Here is a 24,179-nt window from a genome sequence, read left to right on the forward strand (position 1 = left end):
TCCTTCTGAGCTTGCCTTCTAGTTGTACTTTATGTATTTTGTATAATGGCAGGGGGTACTATTTGTGGCTTTCTTTGCATCCCTAACACCTAGCACAGTGCCTGGCACATAGTAGATGCTTAATAAATATTTGTTGACTAAAAGTCTTGTTAACCTACCCATGCTCATGTCACATTTCCTATCTGCTGTCAAATCTTATGATTTTTAACTTTACAATATCTCTCATGTATGTTTCCTATCCACTTACACAGATATTGCCCCAGTTCAGGCTCTCATCACTTCTTGCTTAGACTTTTGTGATAGCCTTTTAATTAGTCTAATTACATGAAGTGTCTCCCCACTCCTATCCATCCTCCACTGGAGACTTTCTTAAAGCGCAAGTCAGAATATGTCACCCCTTCCCCACTTAATAAACTCCAGTGGCTCCTTATTCCCTCATATCAAATATTAAATCCTTTAAAACCTTTTTAGTCTTCTTAGTTTTATATCCCTTCCATGAACTTTATACTAGCCTACTCACTGTCCTTACACACCACATTAAACTTCCTGACTCCATGAATTTGCAATGGCTGCCACTATCCTTGGAATGTTCTCTTTCCTCACTTCTGGCTCCTGGCTTCCCACTTTCTGAAGGGGACCTCTCTTCCCATCTCTACCCTTCCCCAGGATCCCATTACTATTATCACAATTACTATTCCTACTCAATTCCAGGCCAAATTAATTCACTGCCCACTTTCCATGCCCACACCAAATATATGTGCTTATGGACTAATTCAATTGACTAGCCAGGTAATTGCATGTCATAGTGTGACCAATAGGCATTTTCATCCATTTAGATTTTTCTGTATGGGGAAGGGAGAGAAAGAATAAGCATTTATTAAACAACTACTATGTGCCAGGCATCATGCTAAGATCTTTACAAACCTTACCTCATCTGAGCCTTACAAACCTCTTTAAGTTGGGTGATATCATTCTCCTCCTTTTACAACTGAGGAATCTTAGGCAGATTATATATTGTATAATATATATATATATATATATAATATATTACATATATTTTATATAATATATAACTATAAAATTTAAGGCATATAAAAACTAAGGCAATCTGAGGCTAGATTTGAACTCAGGTCCAGATCCTTCATGACTCCAAGCCCAGTGGTCTTTCCACTATACCTCCTAGTTGCAGCTAATAAAGATTATTATATGTAAAGTATTAGGTTTCTCCTTTTAAAAATACAAATGAAAAGACCTTGGTATATTCTTTATCTTGATATTACAGTTATCACAATATCATTCACAAGCAGGAGTATCTGGAATTAGATCAAAGAAAATTTTGGAGTTGAAAGTTTAAATCTCAACGCTCACTTTTATTTGCTGTGTGACCCTGAGAAAGTCACTTGACTTTCAGAAGTTCTATGACTCGTAGTTTTTGATAGGCAGCATTATGGGGAAATTCCAGGACTTTTAGTCAGGGATTTTGGATTCAAACCGTAGCTGTGCCATTTTCTCCCAGTGTGGCCTGGGACAAGTCACTTATTCTCACTGGGCCCGTTTCCTTACCTGTAAAATGAAAATTTAGATTAAATGACCTCTAAGATCTCTTCCAGTTCTAAATATAAAATCCTGTTGATGCTTTGACCTTAACAACTATAGAGAATTCCTCTACTTTTTGAAACTTGCATGAGACAACATCTATTACCACGGCAAACACTTTTGGCAAGTATAAATTCTCTGTTTAAAATTATTGAACATAGTTTTCTCTTCTTGAGCATAGTTATCTTTGTGGTTGTATTTGTCAAGAATCTTAACATATGCATGAGAAAGTCTCACTAGAGGAGGAACCTTGAGGCTGATTTTTGCTCTGAATCAAATGTGACTTTGTCGTCCACAAAAAATAAATGCAGTAGGATCCTATATTTTCTGCCTCTTTAAGGCAAATTTGTGACTGTAAAGTCAGTCTGTAATAGAGAATAATTTCCCAAACATAGCCTTCCTAGTTTCTTTTCATATTTTTATCAAAGTTGCTCTAGAAACATGAATACAGATCCTGGTTGCAAAGATTTTGCAGAGGTAATAAAATGGGTATATGACTTGACAGATATTGATATCCTTGGTTACTTTTGTTAATATTATCTATGATGATGATGCTGATGCTGATGATGTTATCTTCCTTTCCCCGTGTTATTTTGTAAACTGTTCCCTCCATATATTCAGGATTATGTTACTCCTAGCATGGCTTTCCTCACTGTGTACTTCACCTGATCTACATTATTAGCCTCAACCTCTGCTTCTATTCTTTTATTTTAATTACTTTTCCCTGACTATCCAGTGTTTATTTTTCTTATTCTTACTTCCCCCACCACACTAGAAAAATAAAAATGAAAGCAAAACTTTTGCAGCAAATTGGGATATCAAAACAAAGAAAATTCTCTTATTGCCTCTTAATTTATAGTTAATTTATGAAATTATGAAATGGGGGCAAATACTCCCAGTTCTTTGGGTATTGGCTGGGTAAGGCCACGACTGGCACTAGGAAATGGAGCAACAATGAAACTTTAATGAGGTGCAGAGGGTGCAAAGAAAAGCACTGAAAGGGACACAGAGGCAGATAGCAAATGGGGGGATAGAATGATAAAGGGAGGCAGGTAGCATTGGGAGGGTGGAGAGCTACAGATAATCACTGAAGTAACCATGGATTACAGTTTGGAGCACTAGGCAGCATGGACCTGAAGGAGATGGAAGAGTGCTGGGTTGGGGGGGGGGAGGGATTTGAGGTCTCATTTTTATAGGGTTTTTTGGAGCAACAGACCAACTTCCATCTGGGCCACCTAGTGATTAGCTCATTAGCATATCCAAACCATCTCAAAGTTATTGATAAAACTTCAATCAATGTTAACATATCCATGTCATCCCTAAATTATCGGCACATTTTGATGTTCTGCTGGTCTGGAACTTTGAAAGTCCAGAATTTGTCAGTAATTCATATATCATACAGCCAAAATACCTTAACAGAAACATCTAGATGGCATCTGCTTATTCAGAACATATTACCAGAATGGGAATTTTGGCTAATATATGACACAATTTGTAAATTATGCTCCTTTGATCTTTGGGACAGTTTGTGCTTGACTTTCAGGGTCCTGTTTACAATCTTACTTTCTGCTATTATCCCTTTATACTGACTACATGTAAGCTTACTTACTATACTGATTAGAAGGGGTGAGGGGGAAGGAGCAGTAAGAGGAACTAGAACAAGATACAATTTTCATACAACCTCTATCCAAAATTGTGTGTTTGATTTTGCAATTAGTCCATCACCATTCTACCAGGAGGTGGATAGCATTCTTCATAATCATTCCTCTGGCATCATGATTGACCATTTCCTTGATCAGGGTTATCCATAAAAAACATTCATTTTGCCATATCATTATCATGAAATGAATTGTTCTAATTTTTTTCATTTTCCTCTACCTCAGATCAGACAAGTCTTCTCAGGTTTTTCTGAAACTGCCTCCTGCATAATATTTTATAGCACAATAGCATTCCATTCTATTCATTTACCAGAACTTGTTCATCCATTTGCTAATTGATGGGCACTCCTTTAGTTTAAAGTTCTTTTCTATTACAAAAAGAGCTGATATAAATATTCTTCTATCAATTGGAGCTCTTCCTCTTTCTTTGTTCTCTCCAGAGCCCTTTTCTGGCTTCTCTGACATTTCACCACCTAGGAGGCCAAACTACTGTTTATAAGTCTCATTGTATATAGATAAGGTGATCCTCAGAAAGTAGACACAAGATATTGTTGGACTATAATTCAGGCTTTTCAGTATGGCAGATCCTGCCAAAGTTTAAAATCTACTGATGTCACATTTGAGAAACCAGGTTAACTTCATGTGCTGATGAGGCATCAGAACAAGATTTCTGAAGGATACAAAACAGATATTTTTAGCAAAAGTAAAAGACATAATCATGTAATGAGAATGAACTGTGCAGTATACTCTATAATAAATTAAAATTATATGATAATTAAATTTGCTGGCCTGAATTAAACTCATTGTTGATGCATGAAATTTAATTTACTCCACCTTATCCAATATGTATTTTTCTTGCAGGTGATTATGTAGTCATGACTATATACTTTGATTTGAGCAGAAGAATGGGCTACTTCACTATTCAGACATATATTCCCTGTATACTAACAGTCGTTTTATCCTGGGTGTCCTTTTGGATTAAAAAAGATGCCACACCAGCAAGAACAGCCTTAGGTAAGATTATAAACAATTTTTTGCATCATTTTATGTTATTTGAATAGGGAAAAAAGTGTGGAAAATCTTCCTATTGAAGGGAAATAAAAATAAGTTAGGTCAATTTTGTAGACTGTGATTTACAATTAATATTTTTTTTATATCTAGGCCAATAATTAGTGTTTACAGAATACATAGTCCCTTTGTGTGCTTGGAATATACAATACCTCCATTAAGAAAGAACATGAATTCGTGGGTGAAATACCCAAAAGATTCTTAGAATGAATGCCATTAGTTTCACCTCTTGATCTGAAATTGATGTGCTTATGTGGACTGAAGTATGTTGCTTAATTTACCAAGTTCCAATTTCTCCATTTGTTCATTTGGGCACATTGGACTAGATGCAAAGCTTTGATGATTAAAGAGTTAATATATTTTAAGCTAATTTTAATAAAGAAAATTATTCATTTAATGTACTAATTCCAGGAAAGAAATAATGGCCATTATTTTTAAGTACAACCAGAATGTCAAAGATAAAGCATTAATCAGCTTTCAACTATAGAAAGGAACCCTAACATCCAACATGAAGCTTTGTCTATTCAATTGTAGGATTATATAACATTATACTTATAAATTAAATTGGGTATTACATATATATATATATATATATATATATGTATACACACACACACACACATATATATACATATATATATATATATATATATATATACATACATACATTGATTCTATCAAAACATGAGAAAGAAAGAACTGTTCCTCTTAAATTTTACCAAATTAACTTCTCTATGTTTTATCAAAGGAACACAATTTTAATTCATTGATGTGTATTATAAATAGAAGGTTCAATTAAAATGTGTGCATTTAATAGAATAGTCTTATATTATGTAACTGAAAATATTAACAGATTTTTTTTCATATTAAGTTAATAGTAACCAAACACTCATCCAGAGAGTTTTTTTTTTCTCTCTTCAACTTGGGACAGTCTTACTAATAAGCAATAATCATATGATAAACAGTCATGTGATCCAAGAAGAAAACACACACACACACATATAACTTTGCAAACTTTATAGTGCTGTATAAATGCTAGCTCTTATTATTATACCATTTTTCTGTCTATCAATTTGTTTATAAGTAACAAAGTCATTTTCAATAATTTTCAGTTGAGGTTTAAACATTTGGATCTCTTAACTATGACCTTCAAATAACTGTGCTTAGTGAACTGTGATTTTATGATGTCCACAAATATTCCTCAGACACTGAACAAAGCTGTTAAGCTCCTATAAAACATGGATGGAATTTTCCAGAGATGAAGGTTGATGGAAATGATCCATAGCTTACCATCCTGCCTTGGATCTTCATTTAATATTATTTATGTTCCCAAGTGGGCAGCTGGGTGACACAGTGAATAGTGCTGGGTCCCAAGTCAGGAAAACTCATCTCCATGAGTTCAAATCTGGTCTCAGATATTTACTAACTGTGTGATCCTTGGCAAATAACTTAACCCTGTTTGCCTCAGTTTCTCACCTGTGAAAATGAGCTAGAGAAGGAAATTGCAAACCACCCCATTATCTCTGCCAAGAAAACCCTAAATGAAGTCATAGGGAGTCAGTCACAACTGAAAAATTATTTGACAACAAATTATCCCAAATTCACAGTGGAACCTAAGACTGGACAGAGTAGTTTTTGAAGTAAAAACATAGTAGAGCTAAAGATTTCAGACATTGGTTTTAGAAATAAAAGCAGGGCACGCTGAAATACAATGAAATTCAGGGTAGATTCATTCTTCTTATGCATTCTATATAAACTCCACAAATCCTTCTCTTTTTTGGGGGTGGAAGAGATGTGATTTCATCTGTGCGGCCAACTCCCTATGTGGAAATTCCTTCCACTGATTCAGATCATCAACCTATGCATTTTATATAGTCTTAGAGAGTTCAGTAATTAGCACAGTACCTACATGTACATAATAGGCATTTAACAAATATGGACTCAACTTTTTTTGAATTGAAGAAGGAATTAACTGGGGAACATAGTTGTGGTAAAGAGCTAGTAGGTGTTGTGAGTCAGGTCAGTATAGTGTAGTTAAAAGAACACTGGCTCTGGAAGTTCTTAATCTAGGTTCAAATTGCACCTTTGATGTTCTTTACTAGTGTGACCTTGGACAAATCTTTAACTTTCTTTGGGTCTCAATTCTCTCATCTATAAAATGAGGGGTATGGTCTGGATGTATTCTGCAATTCTTTCTAACTTTAACTCTATAATTCTATAACAGTCTTCTTGACTACAAGATCATCACTATCTCTATGAATGAATGAATGAATAAAAAACATTTATTACACGTGATGTCATGAATAAATTCAATAAAGGTAAACTGAGGTAATACTCTGAGCAAAATAAGTTCATTGACAGTGACATATAATTTAACAGAGTGGATCAGACTGGCTACTGCAGTAAGGTCAGACAACTCATTGAGAGGTGGAGGTGGGGGGGGAGTGGGTCTGTGTAGTTGAGGAACATTCCAATTGATTGGTTGGCATTTAGATTTGACTAATCATGCCCCTCTCTGACAATTAAGGAATGTTAATTGTTTTATGGGACTCATCTGCCTCTTGTAATCTTGGCTAGGAGATCAGTAACACAAGGTTTGCTTGTGATCCCCTTGGGGGCCATCAAACCTTCCCCAATTGTACAAGGACAGATGACATGTGTATGTGAGTGTGTGTGTGTGTGTGTGTGTGTGTGTGTTGGGAGTGGGAATCAACTTAAGTTGGTTACAGAAAATAAGCAGATGTCCTAGAGACTAATTATATGAATGATAAATTTTCCTTTCAACCACACCTTTAAAATAATTTCAAGGGAAAATTGAATTCTTGAGTTTAAATCAAGAATGGAGCAGTACAGAATAGTCAATTACAGAAAAGAATCAATTATTAAATAATACAGAATAATTTTAATTTCCTCAGTGACAAGCACTACATTAAGTACCAGAGATATAAGAAGAGTAAAGAAAACATAGTCCCTGCTCTCAGAACTCACATTTTAATTGGGGGAGACAACATATATAAAATAATTTAACTGCATGATGGACATAAGGGTCAAGAAGTCCTAAGGTTGCAGTGGCAGGGTGGATGGCAAAGTCACAGAGTCTTTGGGGTATACTAGGGCCCTCCATCTCATTACAAGGCTTGTAGCTGAGTAACTCCTATCTTAGTCAAGTGGTATGAATAATCATAATGCTGTCACTGCCTGATCTATCTGATAAGATATTGAGGAAAGGCAAAAGGAAAGGCAAAAGGGAAGGGTATCCCCACTGATGCTTCTTCTAAACATTTTTGTTTAGACTGCCTTTTTGCATTAGTAAAATATATACAGAGAGAGAGAGAGCACATCTGGATAAACTCACTCATAGGGTTTCTCTGAGGAAAGGGTTTTATAGGCTTTAAAGTACAACACCAATGGGAACCATTATTCTATTCCCAACATTGTGTCCTCAGATCAATATCGTCTCCAAAGAACAGCTCTTTGTGTTGAAACTCCTGACTTATCTTCTGATTGGTATAATGTGTGCCTTCCTAAATGAGGCTAATAGCCTTACTAGCTTCCAGGCTAGGTAGGGCCAATGAGTTATGCATTTGAGCAAGAGTATCAAAAGTAGATAATTCAACAAATTCTGGACTTGATGATTCATCAATGTAAATCAGTCCAAGTGACCTAGAAATATACTTAACTTGAATAATTTGTTCAATTCTAGGAAACTCCATTTGATCTCAAAATATAGTAAAACAATGGCAAACAATTAGGAAGTTATATTGAATTAAATTGTTGTGGTTTGTTCTTCGTTCACGAAAAAAAACCATGACATTAGGAAGATGATGCCTGACTTGAAAGTGAATTGGATTTAAGGGAGGGAGATCTGTGCAAAGTCACCAGCCTCAATTTCTCCTCCAGAGCCATCTGAGTCTAGTGGCCAGATGCAAATCGGGACAACTGTAATGTTCCAGGATGCAGTGGGAGACATTGGCCTTCTCAAGATAAGGTCTTTGTGAATTCTCACTTTGACTTATGTAATGCCCATTCAGTGACTAGGGATGTTTAAGTGAGTCAAGGGATAGCCCCTTTAATCAAAACAAAACAAACAAATGACCCAAGAGGGAAAGACCCTCAGGATTTCTGGCCAGAAGAAAAACAATTACTATTTACATTCAATCTGAGCCATCTGGGCCCAAAAAATAACCATGAAGTGATGCTTGGGTAAGGACCTATTCTTGGTCATTCAATGAGAACCAGAGAAAATTGGGTTTAAGGCACAGTCTTTAAGAAAGAAATCTAGCCAGTAAGCCCAAGAAATTTAGGTAGGGTTTAGCCATCAACATTTACCTTCCTTTGGGCAGAGCACCCTTATATAAGGGCATGATTTCCCCATGTGAGGAGTTGAGATGCTCACCTGGAACTGGTCAGTTGGGTGCCCTGTGGGGCAGCTTGGACTATTCAAAATTTGTGATTTGTCCTTCTTCTCAAAGAGAATTGTTACATCAGGAAGATGATGCCATGACTTGCAATTGAATTGGATTTAGTGAGGGAGGGCTATGCAAAGTCACCAGCCTCATTTTCTTCTCCAGAGCCATCTAGGTCCAGTGGCCAGATATAGATCAGAACAATTGGAGATGGGCCAGCTGTTGAAATAAAGTCTAATATAAGGTGTATATTTTGCTCTGTAGTATGGCCAGCTTGAGCAACAAAATACCATCACCCAAGCACAATTGAAAAACACTATTAGGTCACAAAAACAAAACAAACAAAAATGAAAAACAGACAAGTAAGAGAAATCCTATCACATTTCTGGTTTGTTGCTCAGATAGGCTCATGGATTTAATACTGGAAAAGACCTTAGAGGCCATCAAGTCCAACACCCTCTTTTTTACAGATGAGGAAACTAAGCATGAGAGGTTAAGTGAATTTTCGGAGGTTATAGTGCTAATAATTGTCTGAGACAGAATTTGATCTCAGGTCTTTATGATCCTAAATTCAACACCCTGTCAATTATCTATGAGCCCAAAGATGCAAACTCTAAAACTAAAACTAAAACAGATGAAAATATAATTGGGAAATGTTTAAAAAAATAAGTAAAAATTCAATACAATCCAGATAATATTAATTAGTGTTTTTCTAAGTCAATAAGTGACTGGAGGGATCCTTCTATTTGATTTTGACAGCACTGTCTGCGATGCTGCACCTAAAATCATAGGGCAAACATTAGGCCATCTACCTAGACTTGTATACTTGTCTTGTGCATAGGTAGATTCTCAAGAAATTTTGCTTGAATCCACATCATATTGCCAAAGTGTTAATTGAAGCTCAAAAAAACAAATTTATAGATGATATTCAATGTAGCTTATATGTATTTATTACTTTATGTCTAACAGGTAATTGTGTCACAACCAGTGTTATAAGCCAGAAAATGAATGATGGTATTTGAGATAGGTTGGAGAAAGTGTGGAGAATGCAATTGTTATTAGCCACAGGAGGGGGATTTAAGTAATGTCAAGAGTGATCTCTGGTTTCAAGATAAGGAAAAATAAGTGATTCAGAGAGACTGAGTCACTTAGCCCTAAACACATAACAAATTACTAATGGAACCAATACTCCAACTCCAGTCTTCAAATTCAGTCCCAGAACACTGCCTGATTATTTTTTATACATTCTAAATAAACTTCATTTAAACCATTTACACTTTGCCTTCTTGTGAGGAAACACAGGCAATTAGGTAATTCAGAAATAAATAGATTAAAATATAGGCCCATATTAGAAGAAATGAGAATCAGTCCAGTTTAGTGGGGCAACAGCTGATTTATCAGTACATATTCCCCAGGTTGGCAATCAATTCTGATTGACCAGCAACTAATGAGATGTGAACTTTACAAAGAGAAATGGGCTTACTCCAATGAGAGACTGAGAGTGACATAATATCACTCTTGGACAAAGAGACTTTCTCTATACCCAGACCACTCACAGTCTTGGGCAATTTAGACAAAAGGGTCTGTCTCCACCCAAGCTTGAATGAATGGGATTCACCTTAGACTAGAGATTACTGGAAAGGTTGGGTGGGGTCAGATAGAGAAAAAAGTTAGCTTTAGAGGGAGGTCTTGAAAGGAGCGTAGAGAAGAGGGGAACTCTGAATCTCCCCAAATCGTTAATTATTAATGATCACTTCTCTCAAGGTGATAATTCTACATGGCCTCTGAGGTCCCTTCTGGCTCTAAATCTATGATCTCAGAAGCACGTCACTGCAGGGGATAGACTGTGAGGCTTGGAGTCAAGAAAACCGAATTCAAATGTGGCCTCAAACATTTATTAGCCATGTGACCCTAAGTCAGTGTATTTCACCCTAATAAGAGAAGATACCTTTAGGAACCAGAGCTGGATCTGAGTACCTCCTTAGAGTAAGTTTTGTAAATATTTATGTAGCTTATTCCATCATATAAAAGCCCAAAATGTTTAGTTGTTTTTTGAATTAGTCAAGGTACAAGGTAGAATAGGAAGTGTGTGTGTGTGTGTGTGTGTGTGTGTGTGTGTGTGTGGTGTGTGGTGTGTGTATGAAATCTAAATTGATTACCTTTCAAAGTTTGGAGCAATTATTTCCTGCAGAATATGAACACAAATACAATTTAAGTTTGTTTTAAAATATGCAAATATTTTCACTAAACTTATAAAGTTTATGTTACTTAATATAACAACAAAGGGACAGAAAAGTACAATAGATCTCATAATAGAATCTACTGTTTTACCATGGGCAAGTCATTTAACTTCTGTGAATCAGCTTCCTAAGGTTTGAAATAGAAATCATAATATTTACATCTGGGTTCAAGTCTTGCTTCTGGCAAAAACCCAGCTTTGTAATCATTCGCAGTTCACTTTACTTCTTGGTGCCCATCAACCTCTCCCACTGCATAACTCTCTAAAACTATGAGTTACAGGAGAGTTAGCAATTTATATTGGAAAAATGATTTTTTTTCACACAAGGAATTCACCACATAGAGAAAATAACTTGCATTTCCTCCTCCCTTCTTTCCAATATAATATATGACTCACAGGACTATTGCAAGGAAAGAAAACTACTTTAAAAAACTTAGTCACACACATATATAGATTGTATAAATATATATGTATACATGCACATGTAAATGTGCAATTGTTATTAAATAATTATTTTTAAATGCTCATTTTAAAAGAAATATAGCTCAACAATAAGATACTAGTCTTCCAAGTAAATTTCCTTTGCATGCATTCACTTGGTAGATATCAAACCAATTTGTCTATTGACAAGCAAAATCACTTAGCAAACATTAATAGAACAATTTTAATTCTCCGTCCAAAAATTGTTCAAAATACTCTGTGGCAAGGCATATTATCTTTTCTTCACTTTCTGAAGTAGTTTGTAAAGAATTCAGTCTAAGGGCAATTGCTGAGGGGAATGGATGGTTGGGTGGATGAATGAATGAACATTTATTAAGCAATTATTCTGTGCCAAGCAGTGTTAAAAGTTGGTCATGCAGAAAGGAAAGCAAGATAGCCACTGCTTTCAAAGAGTTCACAATCTACCAGAAGGAAATAATACATGTAGGATGATTAGTCTTTAAGGTGGAAGGAAAGCCCTATTGATCCTTGGTGTGTGGAAATGAAAGAACCAGAGATAAGAATGAATAAATGTCCATCTTCCATTCTCATTTAAATAAGAAAGAGAAGGGTTCAGGAATGGCTACTTCTTAGAATTTGTTTTTTCAGTAAAAAAGTAATATAAGGCAGAAAAGCATCCAATGGATGAACAGAGAGACCTATTGGAGATTGGGGGTCCCAGAAAGAAGACTGCATCACTCTCTATTTCTTTTCCTTGTGTAAGAAGCCTGAGAAGTGGAAACATTTAAATGAAGATAAAATCCCCTGGTGAAATCCTTTCAGAAATATACTATGCAAGTGGGCATCTCAGAGGAAATAAGATTATTCCTTAAGTCATGGTATCCATAACTGAAGCCAAATGACAAGTTGTCAGCAGGGACTTTCCATACAAAGTGAAATAGATTAGGGCAAGTATCGTAGCATCTCAAGTTGAATCTAAAAAAAAATGGATAAAGGATACTAAAGAGAGAAAAAAATGCCTAATTATATCTTTACATGGTTTCTTTATATATTGACTTTGGAGCCATTAGATGTTTTGGTGTTTATGTAACGTTTGTAACAGTTTAAATAACTATTTTTTTTTCTGTTTGAAAGTGATTATTTCTGCTATAAGACTTCGACATTTATGTTTTCAAGTCTGTTGAAATCTGAGCAAATAGTAGCCTTCTGAAACTCAGGGGAAAAAATGGGTTCATAATTTCATAGGCCTAGAGTTTGAAGAGACCCCCAACATCCTCTAGTTCAACCTTTTTCTTTTGTAGATGGGGAAACTCAGGCCCAGAGAGATAAAGTGACTTGTAGGAAGGAGGTCATACACACAATAGATTATAGAGATGAGATTTGAGTTCCGGCTCTCTAATCCGAAAGTGTTTAAAAGTGCCCTCATTGTCACCATATCACTTACTGATTGTCACCCCTGAGGTACCTTAATGTCACCTGGGAGCATTGCATTTAAATTTAAGGTACAGATTTTTGAATAGGACCTAAGAGGCCTCTGAAAACTGAATCTGTGTAACTAAACTCTGATAACATTTCCCTTGGGTTCTTTTAGCTACTGAATTTCTTCTTCAGTCGTTAGGTTAGAAAGACTTCTTGAAGCTAATTCACTCATACTCAAACATACAACTGAAATTTCTCAAGTATAATAATACCTTAATTTATATCACGGAAACTTGACACTGAGAGTTGTAAGGGTTGCAATCTGCACTGGTGGAAAGATTATCCATCCCTGATGAAAGCATAGACCATTTGAAATACCAAAAAAAAAAAAAATTTAAAATTGAACTTCATTGTTTTTTACATTGCTTTGATATACATCATTTCATTTCTTTATCTCAGCAAATCCTAGGAGGTCCTCAGAGCAGGTGGTAGGTAGGGTGGTATTATGGTGAACAGAGCACTTTCATTACATTCTTCCTATATCCATAACCTTAGACAAATTTTCTAAATTCATTGGGTCTCAACCCCCTTGACTATAAAATGAGGAGAGTTTACTAGATAACCTCCAAGCTTCTTTCTAGTTCAAAATTCTGTAATCAGTATAACAAAACAGAAGCCTACAGAATTTACTTGCCGAAGGACACAGAAAGCTATGGAGCTAAAACTAGAACCTCCCAGGTCTTTTGTCTCCTAGAATTTGGTTCACTTTACTATGCTGCTTATATAACCAGGACTACCCAACACCACCTCCCACCCCTGCCTAAAGGCCAGGTGTGTTACATTTTTCCCTCCACCAGAGCTCTCCAACACCCTTTAGGGTACTAGGGGATGTCTAGTCTTTCTATCACTCACTCAGATCCCAACCGTGTTCCCTCAATTTACGGATCTCAAGTACTTCATTTCCTTTTAACCACTTAACAGTCAGATTAGTTTTATGAAAGAATATTTGTTTCAAAGATACAGCAAGAGCAAACATCCTCCCCAGCATGTGGAGGTACAATCCCCCCTTACAGCATCTCAGTGTCTGGAGAAAAGTGACGGATTATTAGGTTCATGTTTTAACTCAGTTCTTATATAGTCTAGTCCTACCAAGTTCCAAGGTGAAGGTTACCTTGAGCTTATAACTGGCACCTTGGCTTCTCAGGGATCTTCCAGGCTGGCAAAAATATCCAGCCTGAAATCTTGTCTCCAAGGTTACCATGTTTTTAACTCCTAGGTTCAAAATCTCCATCACCTGTTCCTATAACTGAAAAGGACAAACAAAACAGACCAACACCCAAACCTGATTCTCAGAGGCATGAGGCCTAAAAGAGGGTAGGGGGGAGTGGAAAGTAGTCCTTTACCTCACTCTTCATAATTCATGGTGCCCATAATGGGCATGAACAGGACCTTCATCTCCTTTGGGTTCAGCCAGAAAGAGAAAGTTAGACTGTCCCAGTCTGGTAGTTTTTAATGATACAGCCTGCTCAGCCTATGAAGCTAATGGAAGGAAACTATTGCCACCCACATTGTAGGTCTTCTCTCAGAAGTAGGTCCTATGGTATCTCTCACTTGAATGCCTCATATTAGATGATCTGAGCATGCCAAGCCAAAAATCCCATTGTGTTTACATTTGTACCGGTTTATTGATCCAAAGACCAACTTTTTTTTTTTTCTGTTTGTGCTAGTGCTATTTTATTTTCATCCCAAAATATACTGTGCAGTAATGTGATAAAAAGTGCTTAAATGGAAGCATGAGATTCTGGGTTTGAATACAGAATCCATACTTTGCCCTTTACTACCTATGGACAGGTAGGTGGCATAGTGGATAAAGTGCTGGGCCTGGAATCAGGAGGACCTGAGTTCAAATCTGGCCTTGGATACTAACTAGTCATGTTAGTCTGGGCAAGTTACTTAACCCTCTTTGCCTCAGTTCCTCTTCTATAAAATGAGCTAGAGAAGGAAATGGCAAACTACTCCAGTATCTTTGCAAAGAAAACTCCAAATGGAGTCATGAAGAGTAGAACAGATTGAAAAATGACTGAAAACCTGTGTCACCTCAGGCAAATTGCCTTTTCTGTACCTCAGTTTTCTAATCTGTAAAGTAATAGAATTGGACCAAAAGATCTCTAGGCCACTCTCCAATTAGCACTCTTACTAATCTTTACTTATTATTAGTCTAAAACCGTAATTCACTGGAGTAGGGAACTCCCATTAAGGAAACCTCTATCACTGTAGACCAGCAGCCACTCTTCAATTTAAAGTCTTAGCATTAGGTGCTAACTTGGAGCATTGAGATAACTTGTATAAGGTTACAAAGCCAGAATGCTTCAAAAGCAGGACTTGAGGACATATCATCCTGACTACAAAGACTGTTCTCACAAGAAGAGGCCACCCCACGCTGCCTCTTCTTGTTTTTTAACTGAATATTCTTTTGTTTATTTGTTCTGTTTCTGATGTACCTCCTCTATCCATAATTCTGTTTCCATGTCTTCAGTGACTATTTTCATATACTAAACTTCCTTAATTGATTAAAAAATTACACCCTAAAAATGAAATAAAATATCTCCATGCAGGGATCACTACAGTATTGACTATGACAACTCTGAGTACCATAGCACGGAAATCCTTACCTCGAGTGTCCTACGTCACTGCCATGGACCTGTTCGTGACTGTGTGCTTTTTATTTGTCTTCGCTGCTCTGATGGAATATGCTACTCTTAACTATTATTCAAGCTGCAGAAAGCCAAACTGCGCCAAGAAGAAAAAGTCGGTATGTTGCCTTTACTGTATTTACTAAAACAACCAAATACATTTTTTAGAGGAAAAATTGCCTTGAATTAGTATGCTACATGTACATATGACTTAGAATTAGTAATTTTATGTATAACTATCTTTTTGGGATGGGAAGATGAAGATTAAGACCTGCAATTTCATCAGTGTAGGCAGTTCCCAGTGAAGAAACATCCTCTGGATACAGAACAGCAATTGGTTTGTAACTTATAGTCTTAAAGAGCTGCCTAGAGCAGTTAATCCATTGAGTGACTTGCCATCAGTCACACAGCCATTGGACTTTAAAGGCAAGAGTTGAACCCAGATCTTAATGATCTCAAGGCATTCCATCTGCTATTACACAAATTATCTAAAAATTATCTTTCCTGACCTTAGGTAAATACTTAATACTTTCAGGTTTTTAATTAAGTAACTAAGAAGTCCTCATTTGGGACTTCTCAGCCACAGAAATGAAGGCTACCTTCCCACCAGCAGTATTCAATTATTCAGTAGCCTTGCAAAACATTTTATTCATTTCTAACCTTTAATTTTATGGCTTTTCCCTAATGGGACATGGATTAATTTAATAATGGAGGAGTTGGATTTTAGCAAATGAAAATGGCATGCTAATTGTTTTTTTTTTCCCCTTTTGTTCTAGTTAATGCACTCAGAGACAACTGAATGGGTCCATGAAAGAATACGCACACACACCCATAGCGTATGTATTGCTCCCTGCCAGGTGTCAATAATTCCTGAGCATCTCTATTTCAATAAGCTTTCATTTGAAAATAAGCTATGTACATGCTATCTGTGCCTAATTGACACAACTCTTATATTTATCACTTTAGGGATACAATAAATGTCTCTTGTCAACCTGTATACTAGACATGTTGGCCAAAATTGCTGTTGAGTTTTCCATTTAGTACTTTTTAAATCTTCTCATGGGAAGTCTCAATGAGGTGCCATCTTTTTAAATATGTTTCTTTTCATTGGGAGTGGCATCAGGCTTAAAGAATAGCCCATTTCAGACTCAATGAAAAATCACAATAAGAAAGTACAGGTTTTGACAACATCTGCTTTCCTGAATAGTCACATGGCAGAATGCAGGGTACTTAAAAACAGCTACCAAACCAGAATAAATCACTTGGGTCTTAAAGAGGCAGAAAAATATTAACTAACTTAGCCAAAGATCAGAAAGTCAAGTTGAGCACACAGGACAGTTACAGACACATATGAATGTTTGTTGATTGATTTGGCTGCAGGGAATGGAGAAAAAGTAAAGTAAAAACAGAAAAGAGCCAAATTATCTCCCCCCCCCCTTTTTTGTATAGAAGTAATGCAGCTAAGAGCATGTAGAGAATCCCTTGATCAAAGAGAACAGAAAATCTCCTGTGACTAGAGAGCAAAACAACAGAGGGGAAAGTCTAGTGCCCTAGGAAAAAGAATAAAATTAATTAATTCAAAATCATAAAAGGTATCAATCAAGTGGGAGAGAGAAAAAGACTCAGACAACCCTTCAGCAAATAGTTTATACTTTTAACAAAACAGTCTAAGAACTTCAAAACTGAAATTTTATCAAGATCCTATACTCCTGTTCTATAAGATACTCCAGCTTGTGCCATTTTCAACCATTGCCACCACAATTAAAATTAAACAGTGACATGAATCAACTTCAAAAGTACAGGGAAGATGTTGTAGGATCCTTTTAGGGTAAGTGTAAAGACACATATCCAGAGGGATTAAAAGAATGAATAACTCAGGATGCAACTAGTGGATGAAATTAAAGAACTACTCAAGTAACATTAGAAATTATTTCTTAGAACCAGCTAATAGCCTCCTTAGGAAGTATTTCAAGACTTTGCAGCACAGTTGGGATAAGACATTTGTGATCCCTATGTAAGGCTGGAAAACCGGGCAATCTGACATTCGCAAATTGAGCCCATCTACATTTGAAGTTTGTTTCCTGGAGATGCACCTAGCTGAGACTTTGAACCTACTATAATCCATATGATTTGGCTAATCACAAAACAACTTCCTATATAACATAGAGCTTTTCTGGAATACATGTGTGTATATGTATGTGCATGTATGTATTGTATTTGTAACTTTTTTTCCTTAGTCCTGGATCTCCTGAAAGTAAGTGAAGGAAAACTATAAGTATTAGTATAACTTATGGGACATATGTAGAATTTTAGATCTCAAAATTTTAATTTGATACAAAATTTAAACTAAAAGAACTAGTAAATATTTAAGTTGTACATCCTAAATCATAGGGTCACAGCTTCAGTACTTGAAGGGACCTTAGAGGTCATGTAGCCTAATATCTACCTTATGCGCTAAACAAAATTTGGCTTAGTCCGAATGATTCAAGTTTTTGTTTGGATTTTGTTGTTGCTATTTTAAGGTGATAGGTACTTGTGAACCATAAAATCCAATTAAAACATGTGTGTGTTTGTGTGTATATATATGTGTGTGTGCATAACATAGATACACATGTATACATATATGTGTATATATGTATATGTGTGTATATGTACATACATACTATATATGTGTGTATATTATATACATATATATGTGTGTATATGTGTGTGTGTGTATATATATATATAATTTTTTTTTAAAACCTGATAGCCGGGAGCAGCACCAGGAACATCAAATTCACTGATTGGCTGATATCCCCAACCTGATATTAGTGGACATGATTGCTATCTCTGCCATTGTTACTGGTTCCCATCACTGGTCCAGGTCTGGATCAATTGAATTAGAGAGACGGGGCAGAGGGAGAAAGAGAGAGAGAGAGAGAGAGAGAGAGAGAGAGAGAGAGATTGCATGCTGCCTCTGGCATGTAACCTATTTCAGATCTTGAGTTGGTGCTGGAATTCACCTTGCATTGGTACCCATATAGTGCTCTTAGGCCCACTAGCTGAAAGCTCTTCCTGACTAAATTGTGGATACTTTAGAGACCTTGGCCAAGGGCCTACCATCTTCTTTGATAAGAGTTGAATAAAGACTCCCATTCATCTCCATCTAAGGACTTAAAATTACTATTAAATAAGCTAAAGGATATGCTTACCCTTCAGTAAACTTAAATCAAGTGCCTTCTCTCTGTTGATCATTTCAAATTTAACCTATATATAGCTTATTTGTTTTTAGCTGTTTTCATGTTAAAATGAAAAATAACGTTAAAATAAAAATTTTGTCTTCTCTTTTCCTCAATCTTCCTCAAAGACCATCCATGAAGCTCATAGCTTAGGTCACTGGGGACACTTGCCAGAACACCCATTCTTTAAGATATCCCCCATTGCTAGTTTAACAACAGCTGAATTTCCATTACATATACCTATATCATAATAGGCAGGAAACAATAAACTAAGCAAAACAAGAGTTAGGTCGTCATAAGCAAAGATCCATTGGTATATCAGAGTGGGTAAAATATCAAGGATGTGATTAGAAATCTCAGCTTCCAGCAATATCACAATTTTTTCAGGAAGTGCATTAATTCATGAGGGATGTGCTATTTCCATCTGACAATGGAAACCTCTTCTTACCTAACTCTTTTGGTAGAGAACCCATCTTGTATTATCTAATTCTTCCTAGGCAATGACGGAGGAAAGATGATCATTTAGCCCATGCCATCTATTCAGTACCAACCAGGACAAAAAAATGAAAGGAATTGCTTTTGGAGCATGGATGAGTGACTTCCTCAGGGAGTTTATGGCTCCAGAAGCCTAATAGTCATTTAATCTTCATGTCTCTTAGTCCCATCCAAAGGCTTCCTTCATCCTAGTCCTTATAACCAGAAATGTCTAGAAACACACTCACACACACACACACACACACACACACGCACACATATACACGCCAGGATCATAAAAGCTCAAGGGAAGAGCTAGCTAGACAACCTTCTTTAAGTCTTAGATGGCCAAAGCTTGTTTAAGTACCCACTCATAAGGAGATTTAATATTAATTTGGTAGAAGCCATTAAAATATCTAGACATGGAATAAGTATTCTCCGAAACCTAAAGAGCCCAATAAGCCTTTGACCTTTCTTCCTAGGCTGTGGGGAAGCAAGTATCAATAACATGTTGTTAAAAGCATCTGGCATCATCTGAGTTCTCTCTATCTAATATAGCTTTAAAAGCATAACTGAATAGACTCCACTCAAAGTAAATGGCATAGAAGTTACTATAAGTGACTTTACAGAGGCTGATTCCCAAGAATTTATATCTAAGATCACACTATATTTCTCCTGATCATGCACAGAAACTGAGGACTAAGAAGAAGATATTTTTCCCAACTCCATCTAAATAAAGGTATTCCTTCCATAGAAGGTTTTGTCCCTCAAGTCCCCAACAGAACCTGAGATATCCCTACAAAGTCATTGAAGATCCTCTAGTATAATTGTAACCTAAATGCCAATGCATAACAGCCCAATGTAAGTTTGGCACTCCCCCCACCACAGTGTTTGAGCATATTGCCTCTGTTTTCTGCCCCCTACAAGCTTCTATAGTTAAAATACTCTGTGCACATTTCAACAATCCCTCTAGTCTGGACACAAAGACTTGTGTGTCCTGTGAGCGTCCAAGTGGAGTGAGAAACCAGCTATGTGTAACTGGGATATAAGCAGATAAATTGCTTGCTTTGAGGAATGTCCTACATTTGGTGGGGAAGAATGACCTTACTACCCTAGTCTCAAGTCAATTTTACTAACAATTTTGTTTTATTTATACACACACACACACACACACACACACACACACACACGTGTGTGTGTATATATATATATACACACATGTGTGTATTTGTGTGTGTACATGTGTTTATGTATATATGCATGTATATGTATATGTATGCATGTATGTGTCTTAGCAGGGCAATAATCACAATATAGACGATAATTGTCAATTTGCGTATGTAGTTCTGTATAACAAAATATAAGAGACTCTCCATATAGAAGGTAGAAGTGAACCATTTATTCAGACACCAGAGAACCAGATTCCAAAACCAATGAGTCCAATCCATCACAGCAGCAAAGAAATCAATACACAGTATCACAGCAGAGAAAGACTCCATTCCATAACCTTCCTGCCCCCTGCTGGGGCCTTGCCACCAACACACACTCACAGAACAGCTAGGACATGGCTGTTCTCTCCTTCAGCTCTAACTGCTCTGAGAATTTCCTGCCTCACCCTTCCAGTTCCTCTCATTCAGCAAGCTCCTCCCACCACATGTGACTTGGGCTTCCTGTGACATAAGCAGGTCACATGGGCCTATTAATGGGTGGGAAAGATTTTCTAATTTAAGTTACCATTACCTTCATCCCCAAGATCTTTCTTTATCATTACATAGGTCAATGGGGCAATCAGTAGGAGTTTTGGGATAACTGGTGTCAATAGAACTTTACAACAATATAACAGGGATAACACAAAAAAAGCACATAAACCAATATCATCATTCCCCCCTAGAATGAATGGAGCTCAAAATCTTGGGGTAAGGGGCAAAGGTCTTGTCCTCCATAGCTTCTTCCTGCTGAAATTGGACATAGAGCTGTCCCTGCCCCAAGAGGTAGATTCCCATTCGAGAGGTCAGTTCTTTAGCGGCATCCAGAACTCAGTTGACGCCCAGCCCAGAAGTGACACATCACAGCCATCAGGTCCAGGGTGACATCAGGGGATGACATCCAGCTTAAGCAATCAGTCATCTGCAGGTGGATGGTACTAAGCCTGCAGGAAACAAATCTATCAAATTTAACAGACAAAAGTCCAAAAGAAACAAGGAGACTATCATAGTCTAATTCGCAGTAGAATACATGAGCCAAAGGTACAGTTGGGAAATCATCTTCTCCTGAATAAACAATAGTTACAGTATTATCTTTCTCACGTGCTATAATTTCTGCAGCCTTTGGAACATCATCTGGTTTCCATTTTACCCATACTTTAGCTTCCAATTTTATTCTATCAGTATAACCAAACCCTTCATTTCCTCTGACAGTTATTTCAGAAGGAGGGTCAGTTTTCACAAGAGATATTGTTTCACAAGGAATAATAATCACTTGAAATATTTTATCATTTTTACAATACTGTATGAGTTCTTCACCTGAATTTTGGAATGTCATAATAATTTCTCCTTGATAATTAGAATCGATCACTCCAGCCAATACATGCATTCCTTGAGCTGCTAATCCTGATTTAGGTAATATCTGTCCAAAGTGATTCCTAGGAATTTTCATACATATTCCAGTAGAGATTTTTCTTATCTCTTTTCTATCCAACCAAAAGTCCTCTAAACAATGTAGGTCATATCCTGCCAAACCAGGTATTCTCTGCTGACTCGCTTCTCCATCACTATGGCAACAAGACTAGAAGCTAGACTCAATCTGGGCTGAATTCAAATGCACTTTTGACCTCCTTGGCTTCCTCTTTCTTCTAGCCAAATTAACAGCAAAATCACTTGATTCCTAAATAATAATCTGTTCTTCTGCCACCTCAGATTCCCCATCTTGCTGTGGTATAGAAATATTACCATTCAGGCTAGATAATTCTCTTTCCATCTGCATTTTCTCTTTTAACAATCTGTCCATTCTTTGATAAATCAAATGATAAACTGACAACAGAATGCAGCCTTGCCTAGAGAACACTGTTGGCAATTCTCTCCCTATGTTAACTTCAATTTCTTGCAAACAGCTTTCCAAATTATTAGGTTGTCCCCTCTGCAGCCTGTTTCCAGTCTTCATAGAGTCCTGCTCCAATAGACCACTTCCTGCAAGGGAGGAATAAGGTATATCATCCCATCCTGGGATAACCATTTCTTGCTCTAAAGCCCTTCTACCTTGAAATAGATATTTTATACCTTGTGATCCCATCCTTGTCACCAAATGTATTAGCAAGACGATAATCACAATATAGATGATAATTGTCAATATACCTATGTAGTTCTGTATAAGTGTCGATTCTGTGGCATTCAACTTTCCTTATAATCCAACTCTCACAACTGCACATTAGTACCAGAAAAACCATAACTTTGACTATACAGACCTTTGTAGGCAAGGTGATATATCTGCTTTTTAGTATACTATCCAGATTTGCCATAGCTTTCCTTCCAAGAAGCAAGTGTCTTAATTTTGTGTCTGAAGTCACCATCTGCAGTGATTTTTGAGCCCAAGAAAATGAAATCTTATACTGGTTCCATTTCTTCTCCCTCTATTTGCCAGGAAGTGATGGGACCAGTTGCCAAGATATTAGCATTTTTTATGTTAAGTTTCAAGCCAGTTTTTATTCTCTCCTCTTTCATCCTTATTAAAAGAATTCTTAATTCTTCATGTTCTGCCATTGCAGTGTTATTGTCCGCGTGTCTGAGGTTGTTGATGTTTCTCCTAGGAAGCTAATTCTGGCTTTTGATTCATCCAGCCTGGCATTTTGCAAGATGTAGTCTACATAACAAATTAGGTGACAATGTATGTCCTTGTAGTACTCCTTTTCCAATCTTAAAACAATTAGTTGTTCCATGTCTGATTCTAACTGTTGATTCTTGGCCTGCATAAAGGTTTCTCAGGAGACAAGAAGGATGACCTCTTTGAGAATCTGCCACATTTTGTTGTGATCCACACTGTTAAAAGTAGCCAATGATGCAAAAGTAGATTTTTTTCCTGGAATTCCCTTGCTTTCATCATGATCCAGTGAATGTTGGTGATTTGGTCTCTATTTCCTCTACTTCTTTGAAAACCAACCTGTTCTTCTGGTAATTCTAGGTTCACATCTTGCTGAAGCTTAGCTTGCAGAATATTATGCATAACCTTGCAGGCATGTGAAATTAGAGCAGTTGTTTGATCATTTGAACATTCTTTGGCGTTGCCCTTCTTTAAGATTGGAATGTAAACTGATCTTTTCCAATCCAGTGGCCATTGTTTGGTTTTCCAAATTTGCTAACATATTGAGCGCAACTCATTAACAGCACCATATTTTCAGATTTTAAATGACTCAGCTGGAATTCCATCACCTCCACTAGCCTTATTGTTAGCAACGCATCCTGAAGCTGTTTTGCTCTAGATCAGCAACCACATCAGAGCAGGTATCACTGATGTTAAGATCTTTCTATTATAGTTCTTCTGTATATTCTTTCCACCACTTCTTTATCTCTTATATTTTTGTTAAGTCCCTGCCATTTTTGTCTTTTACCATGTCCATTTTTGAATGAAACATCCCCTCAATATCTCTAATTTTCTTGAAGATATCTTTTGTCTTTCCCATTTTATTATTTTCTATTTCTTTGCACTGTTCATTTAAGAAAAGCTTCTTATCTCTCCTCCCTAATCTCTGGAAGTCTTCATTCAGTTGGGTATATCTTTCCCTTTCTCTTTTGCCTTTTGTTTTCCTTCTTTACTCAGCTATTTGTAAAGCCTTATCAGACAGCTATTTTGCTATCTTGTTCTTCATTTGCTTTGAATTTTTTTTTCTTGCTGCCTCCTGTACAATATTGTGAACCCCTGTTCATAGTACTTCAGGAACTCTATTTACCAAATCTAATTCTTTAAATCTATTC

At 36.6% G+C, this 24,179-nt stretch overlaps 1 protein-coding gene across 1 annotated transcript in view; it reads left to right on the forward strand.

Moving 5' to 3' along the window:
* The window catches only part of GABRG3 (gamma-aminobutyric acid type A receptor subunit gamma3), an 882,331-nt gene that overhangs the window by 852,718 nt on the left and 5,434 nt on the right, over window positions 1-24,179 (forward strand). Inside the window, exons 7-9 of the mRNA XM_036745031.1 lie at window positions 4,116-4,268; window positions 15,443-15,639; window positions 16,297-16,356. Of these exons, the coding sequence (XP_036600926.1) occupies window positions 4,116-4,268; window positions 15,443-15,639; window positions 16,297-16,356 (410 nt within the window). The remainder of the gene's footprint in view (window positions 1-4,115; window positions 4,269-15,442; window positions 15,640-16,296; window positions 16,357-24,179) is intronic.

Source organism: Trichosurus vulpecula, chromosome 2, assembly GCF_011100635.1.
Source record: "Trichosurus vulpecula isolate mTriVul1 chromosome 2, mTriVul1.pri, whole genome shotgun sequence".
NCBI classification, from domain to species: domain Eukaryota; kingdom Metazoa; phylum Chordata; class Mammalia; order Diprotodontia; family Phalangeridae; genus Trichosurus; species Trichosurus vulpecula.